A 7,556-nucleotide genomic window follows, 5' to 3' on the forward strand; every position below is an offset into this window, starting at 1 on the left:
TTAAATATTGGTTGGGATTAAGATCCCGCATAGCCATATGAAAGAGCAATGGCAGTTACATTCGTAGAGGAGAAACTCTAGTATAATGCTATAAGGAAAAATCTAACTAGGGTCTCAGACGCGGGCCCAGAAAGATAAAATACCCTCTTAATAGTATGGTCCATGACGAGGACGAGCGTCCTTGTGTCCTTGTGTCCTTGTGTCCTTGCCTCGAGGACATGTCCTCGATGACACACAAGGATAGCGATCCAAAAGGACAAGGAACCTCGAGGACAATATCTGTCCTTGCCTCGAGGACTTCCAAGGACAGTTCTTGGCTATGACGAGGACGAGGTACCTCAAGGACATCCCCAAACCTCGCCTCAAGCGCCCTCGTGGACCACACTGCCTCTTAATTCTTTTATATTTGAGGCTATCCTCCAATCATTGAAACTATATGCCTAGTGGATTACCATAAGTACATGATGTAGCCCTTCACCAGGCCTAGGAATCTATTATGGACCTTGATTGTTTATTGATTGATATTCATTTGTGTATCCAGCCCGTAGGCTATGACAAGTTATAGACTGTACTGCTTGGTAGTCTAGGTATAACGTCGTAAGTGCCGACCTAGGCCGGAAGCTCGAACTCATCAGTAACGTCGATAATAATAGAAATAATCCGCCTAACTAGGGTTTAACCACTACATCATCCAGTATTGAACGCCGTCTATCCGTAATGCCCACACTACTAGGCGCCTCCGATCCCCCCCTCTCCGTTGCATGTGGTATGTTCTAGCTAACAAACAGGAGGAGATTAAGGGGGGCTCCTTTCACCCAGGTCTTCGGGCTCTTGGGGGATCCAAAGGGCATTCCTATTGCCCTATCAGTTTCTTCACCTATCAACTCGCCTTTCCTCTCCTTCATCCTTATCGGTCCGCCCTTTGTACCTATCACCAATACAGATAACATTCTCCTCTATTTGACGTTTCTAACTATGGCTTCCCTCTAGTCTGTCTCTCCCGAACCAGATGCCCCTTCTCATCGAATCGTCTCTATTTGACCCTGAATTTACCCTAACCCATTTTCAACTTCCAAAGATGATCTTTATAGTAGATACACGTATCTAAATTCCTATTCTTTCATCAGTATATGGAGCCGGAGGGATGCGAACATGTGTTCAGTATCTCAGCGTGGCGACAGCCCTTTAAGCTTTGCAACCCACAAAATAGCTTTGAGCTGAGATTTCGTTAAAAGTTCGCTTTGCCATCTTCCAAATTGTGTTGTCGATAGCCACATAAAGACCGCCTGTATTGATGTCGATCACGGTCTTAAAGTCTGCTGATCCTGATTTACATGGTTTCGTGTAACGTGAAACTGTTCTCTTGCACACCGGATCGGACTAGAGTATGTAACCAACCAATGGTCCATCTTTTAGTTGAGTCATTCCAATCCAAATAGTAATCGATGATTCCTGACCAATCTAGCTATATTCTTTATAGTCAGAGAATAAGAAACAAAACCGCCACTGCGGATTGGAGATCCACCGGGTTTTCCTACACAGGACACTACGTCGTCTCTGTGATTGATAATCCGAAGAGCTGAGCGGAAGGTTGATCTTATTGATCTTAGAAGCTGAATAGTGTGAGGTATTTAGCTATATGACGCTGGTAGTGATCGAGACTGTTGCTACCTAGCTAGATTGATCCTCATGGAGGGTAAAGTCTCCACAATTCGCCCCCGAGATAGAATCCTCGGAACCGATATCGTGCAGTTAAAGATCGAAGATCATGCATATTAGGTTGGGGCACCTGGAGCTAAATTTAAAGTGCTTACTGCGTCCTCTGTCTTGGCTTCCGTCTCATCTACCTTATACATACATGTATGGCGCTGTAGTGCATCATCCGATCATTTCCTTCATGTCATAGAAGATTTCAGATCACGTGCCTATTGACAGCTGTGCAAGACTTAGAGTATATCACAAAAACTACATGTAGAATTGGTTCCACCGAGAGGAATTCGGAATACATATCATATCGAATATGACAGGGTCCCCCCCCCCCCCACAAATGTAGTTTGTAATAATTCACGCACCACCCGCGCCGGTACCATGGAAACCTCACGAGACCTAAATGCACCTAATCCGTAAGAGTACCGAACACAGTTTTAAATTTCCAGATCTATATAGCCATGGAAGTTCCAATATTAGAAGAGAATAAACAGAAATTTTATTTGTCCCACGCAGAGCCACTACAATCCCGAGCGATTCAGCACCCCTGAAGAGTACCCTACCAGTAAACCAGTAGAATACTCTTCAAGGGCGCCAATTCACTCGGAGCCGTAGAAATACTCCAGTGCCCTTAGGTATGCCCCCCCTAGAAGGAAACATACCACGTAGCTACATACATCTATATAATAAGCACACCAACTAAATAGCTTAAAACACAAATATTACAACTACCATCGTATGGAGATGTCAATCGCGTTAGAGGGTAGGGCGTTCTAGAAAGTGGATCGTTCTCTGACGAACACACAGGATATCAAATACGATTAAGTTGCAGACACCCGGGACTCGATGAGAGTTGACTTCACGTCAGGCCCGAGAATCTGTCAGATAGGCTTATTTCGTATCCTGTAGATGTTTGTCTGAGATCAAACTACTTTTCAGAACGCCTTGCCCCCGCCCCCCCCAAAAACAATTTACACCACCAGAAGATAGCACCCCAAAAAACTCCCGAACCGAAAAGCCCGCCCCTACGAAAACCGAAACCCTAACGCAAGATTTTTCGCAAGAGACTCTTCAAAATCCCACCTGCTTTCGCATCGTTCCGAGAGAAGTATTTCCCTGTCTTCTTCGTATATTTCTTCAACGCCTTCAACGTGGGAAATATCCTAGCTGCCGTGACAGGACCAGAGCTGTGTGGTGGTAACTCGATAAGATCCACAAGGTTCACGTGGATCTTTGCAATCTCCTATAGTACAACCCTAATGTCAGATTATCTGTAATACTAGTGGGTTTTGGTATATATGTAAGAAGAAGCGAACCTTTTTGCACTTCGTGATACTCTCCGGCATTTCGTCTTCTCCAATTCCGAAGACCCTACACAGATTCCTCCATGACTCGAGATCTTTCTCGTTTGTTCCATACCGATTATTGAACTCTTGTACCATTGCAGCCTTAAAATTGAGCTTCGCGGTTTTTTCGTCCTCAGGCGTCCATGCTTGTGATACAGAGAGGGCTTTGAAGCAAGCAACGAGACCCGAGGCGGAGGGGCGGGTAAAGGTAGGGTACTGCGCAAAGAATGTGTCCATGTTTGTGTAGAGTAGATGCGTATGACACCAGCAAAGAGAGAGGGGGGAGAGAGAGAAGTAAGGGTGATTTTGCGCGGAAGGTGTGTAGAAATATGTAGTATTTGTCAGTGTCAAGTGCAGTTTGCTTGCACTTGCTTGTACTTGTGTACCTAGAGAGGGGTGTGAGGGGGGTATATGAGCACGGATTCACAGGGGAACAAGGCGCAAAATAAGTGTACTTTTAAAAGATTTCTCCGTGATAATCTCCCTAATGGGGGAGGCTCAAGGGGCGGGAGGGGCGGGAGGGGCATGGTTCGGGCCCAAGATGATGGAATCCCAACTTTTCCACCATGTTTCTCTTAGAGATATGGTACTAATACGTGTATCAAGGCAGTTTTTTCCATCGATTTTTCGGTCTGCCTCTCTCCTTTGCCGCATCGGGTAGGATGTCTTTGGTGCCTAATCGATATCTACCCGTCTATCCATATGGCCATAAATTTTAAGGCCGTTCTATCACTAGCGATATTAGCGATATCAAGGACGATCTGCACATGCTGCGGCGGCTGTTCTCAAGCCAGTACCCCGTAATTTACTAGCTTGTCGATTAATTGACACGAGAGCTAGAGCTCGATAGCATCAAATCCCAGACCGCCAAGCTAGACGCATGAATTACAAGCCATCGCAACCCCTCGACCGGCCAGACAGACACAGCTAGAGTTGTGTGTAGGCCTAGTCATTCGATAACATTCTGTTTACCACTGCATGCAACAGGGGTTAAGCTGGTAGGTGGTTAGTACGGCCCCCTAAGTTCGATTGGCTCGGATCACTACTCACGTCCATAAGTGCCTTTCGTATATATGGACGTGTACATACATCCTTAACTGCAAATGTGAGTCTAAATATATCAACGCCGTTAACATACATATATTTTCAGGCGATTGTTCTTACTTTGTCAAAGTTGTGCGAATACTGTCTCTCTCTCCCCCTCAGGCTTCGGAAAAAGCAATCTAGTAACAATTGAGTAATAGAGTAATGAAAGGAGCACTCATCTTTTTAAATTTTATATGTACGACTGGCCGAGTTCGTTGTCCATGTCTGAAGTAACGCATAGAAACTTCGTCATCGGTGGCCTATCATTCCCTTTATTTGTTGGCCAATATTTTTTGTTGCGTCTCTTCCCACCATATGCATAGCTCATCACTGAAATGACGGGACTCGGGAGTGGCCCACGCTCAAGTATCTCCTGCATATTCCCCCAGCCAAGAGGGATGCAGGACAATCGCGGGCGCTAACGGTGGTAGGGCCTGGATGGTGAGGATGAGGCTCTGGTATGTTGGGGTGTGATCTGGCGGTAGTGCATTCTCTAGAGCACTGCCCTGTTGAAGACAACTGGACAGCTGAACGAACTTGTGGCGTAATAATACCGCAGTTTGAGTGATTGGGATCTTGTGGCACACTAGCATGCACTGTATCGCCAGCCTCAAACCTTAATTGATTGCAGTAAATACAGTGTATCTCGAGTAAAGTCGTTCACTGGGTACATGTATTGACGGGCACTAGGTGTAGACGGGTTCAACCAAAAAGAGAAAAACAAAACAGCCAAGGTCTTTCTCATTGACTTAAACTACCAGTCAGTCAACGCCCAGTGTCCGTCATCGCCCACTGAACGAGAGTATCTTGAATACATCGAGTATTCCTTCCGAAACGAGCTGACCCATAGTTTTGTCTCGAGATAGAAGGCTTGAACCTACAAGACTGAAGCTTCTATAAGACAAGTCTGCTCGAGACCATTCTGCTATCAAGCCTAAATTTTTCCCAAGCTTGCCAAGGATTGGTAATCACACTTCCAACTCAAAGTTATTTTAGATTTAATCAGGCATTTACTGACTTAAATATAAGTTTGATGAGAAACTTTCATCAGTTTTCTTCTACGCTCTATACCATGTGTAGAGAAAGCCACCTACATAATATCTTAATTGCATGATCCTGATTATTGAGACTTGCAATGATGAACTAGCTTGATATATTCTTACGGACCGGAAGGTTGTTCACGCAAATCATCAGCTATCACTCGTGAAAAAGAATTTCAACAAACTAATATTCAGCAAACTTGGGTCCATAAAATGAAATAATATGAGCTCAGCATCCCTATAAGATGAGATGAGATGAGCCTATGTGTTGTACATCCTTTGAACACATATGGAGTATAGGGCACACTTAGATGTACACATTGCACACTTACATACACTCTCCGCCATCAAGTGTCGGTGTGCTTGCCCAATATATCACGATCGACCGGCGCACCTTGTCACGGGATCGATGAATAAGGCAACAGCAGCAGTATTGTCGTCTTTTTGCTGTCTGTATATAGCCCGCTTGCCCGGAGGCATCTATATAACAGGCTTTCCAGAAATTTGGATGAAACCATTCCACACTAGACCAAAACTCCGCACGGCGTGGCGCGTATGCTGCGCTGGAGAAGGCGGGAACACTTCGCACGAATGACAGCGGGAGTAGCGGGAGCCAGCGCTTAATTCCGTCGTACGCGCCACCCTCAAACATCAGTACTTGAGGAACAAAGAAAACGGTTACCCCTGCAGGTAAAAAAGAACATATCCCCCAACATTATTAATACCACTTTACCATTAGGGGTACACGAAGAACTATACCAGGTTCACCAGCACGATAAAGACCCCTGTAGAGGTTCTGAATTTCCTTATCCGCCACCCAAGGTTTCGCGAACTTTTAAGCCACGGGAATAATCGTCACCCCCAGGGTTCGATTCCCGGCCTCTCTTATGGTAAGCCTACCAAACCACCCACTCGTCCACAACACCATTCAGGCACTCAATATAAGATGAAAAACTGGTCATGTCATGCTTCCATCCACCCATCCAACTCCAACATAGCCTCACGAAACAACCACAATATGAAATCACACAGATTTTGTACCTACTTGTAGTTAGCGCGTATCATAGATCATATAAAGTAACCAGATCAAGATTTTTCCAATGCTACAGATCGATTTTCACCCATGTCATCCCTGATTACGTGGGTCTGGGTATGTGAAAGGTACTCCTGCTGCCTAACCTACCAGGCTAAGTATCTATCTACCTACAACGTCCCACGGGGTATTTGATCGATTTTAATGTACCGGTAGAGTTCCCTTTGGGAGGCAGTGTATAATAAGTTCGTTGAGCATGTGTTCTAGGCACTATGCACCACTTAGACTATACTTGCTGTAGATGATCTAGTACATGTGCCGCATCAGCGTGGTAGATTTGCGCTGAATGAATGATTTTATACTGATATAAAGATTGGATCCAATAGTTAGGTCTTCTTCTTCCAGCACAGCTAGCACAGACAGATTGTATTTACAACACTACAAAGCATCGAATATCACACAGCTAAAGTCTCTCGCCCAAATTACAAAACTTTATCTCAAGAGTATAAGTTTTCCTAGCATCAGTATCAGACATCATGGACGAATTTTGGGCCAGATTCCAGGGCTTCACCCCCGATCCTAACTCCTCCCTTATTGCCAATTTCAATCTTCTTTCAACTGCACAAAACTGGGCTCCTGCAGGAAGAGCAAGATCCCGAGCTCACCGCAGATTCAGAAGTGCAATGATTGACGAGTTCAATGCCACATACGGTACCGACAACAACGACCTCGAATCGTGGAAAAACCTCTGTCGAGTTGTTGGGATCGACCCAGTTCCAGAGACTATTACTCAGTGCCGAAAGGTAAGGCTTGATTTACTATTTTCATCCGGAATTTGTCGGTTTGATGCTAATACGGAGGTTTTAAAGGCTGTGAGGAGAACCCATGTGAATCTGGTAGACCTTATTGATAATGATGTCAAGAATGGCGGGGGCCAGGTGAAGAAATTTAAAACTTTACGGCAGTTGAGGGAGTATACTCATGAGACTGAAAAGTATTTTCCGAAAAACCCGGCGAAGGCGGGTGGCATTTTGAAGGCTTTGTTGAGAGACATGAATGCTCCTGTCGATGATGCAGAGATATAGCGTTCTGAAGAGAGGAGTTGGTATATATAGAGGATACAAGAAGATATTGGGTTTGACAATATTTATGAGGCGTGGTTGGAAGAGACTTTGTTTTGTTGTTTTCTCTTAGAGTTATGTATTTCTTGATCTCTTTTATTCCTTATACGTATACCTGGGTATTGCGGTCGGCACTCTTCTGATTTGTTTTCTTATTTTTTTTTTTTTGTTATCTTGTCAGCTGTTTATATCTACTTGGCCTTTTTGATCTCTTCATTATATC

The 7,556-nt window shown here is 44.6% G+C and overlaps 2 protein-coding genes across 2 annotated transcripts; one reads left to right on the forward strand and one right to left on the reverse strand.

The window, feature by feature from the left end:
* Positions 1–2,749: 2,749 nt before the first annotated feature.
* On the reverse strand, positions 2,750–3,290 carry H6S33_009441 (uncharacterized protein; the record flags this gene model as incomplete). Its single annotated transcript, XM_044840837.1, has 2 exons — positions 2,750–2,950; positions 3,024–3,290. The coding sequence occupies 2 exons, from the start codon at positions 3,288–3,290 to the stop codon at positions 2,750–2,752; spliced, it is 468 nt and encodes a 155-aa protein (XP_044698256.1).
* Positions 3,291–6,748: 3,458 nt separating this feature from the next.
* On the forward strand, positions 6,749–7,297 carry H6S33_009442 (uncharacterized protein; the record flags this gene model as incomplete). The annotated part of the gene is made up of 2 exons (XM_044840838.1): positions 6,749–7,015; positions 7,082–7,297. 2 exons carry the CDS (start codon positions 6,749–6,751, stop codon positions 7,295–7,297), a joined length of 483 nt encoding a protein of 160 aa, XP_044698257.1.
* Between the last annotated feature and the right edge of the window lie 259 nt (positions 7,298–7,556).

This window comes from Morchella sextelata (assembly GCF_020137385.1).
Source record: "Morchella sextelata strain SCLS chromosome Unknown scls_3, whole genome shotgun sequence".
NCBI lineage: Eukaryota > Fungi > Ascomycota > Pezizomycetes > Pezizales > Morchellaceae > Morchella > Morchella sextelata.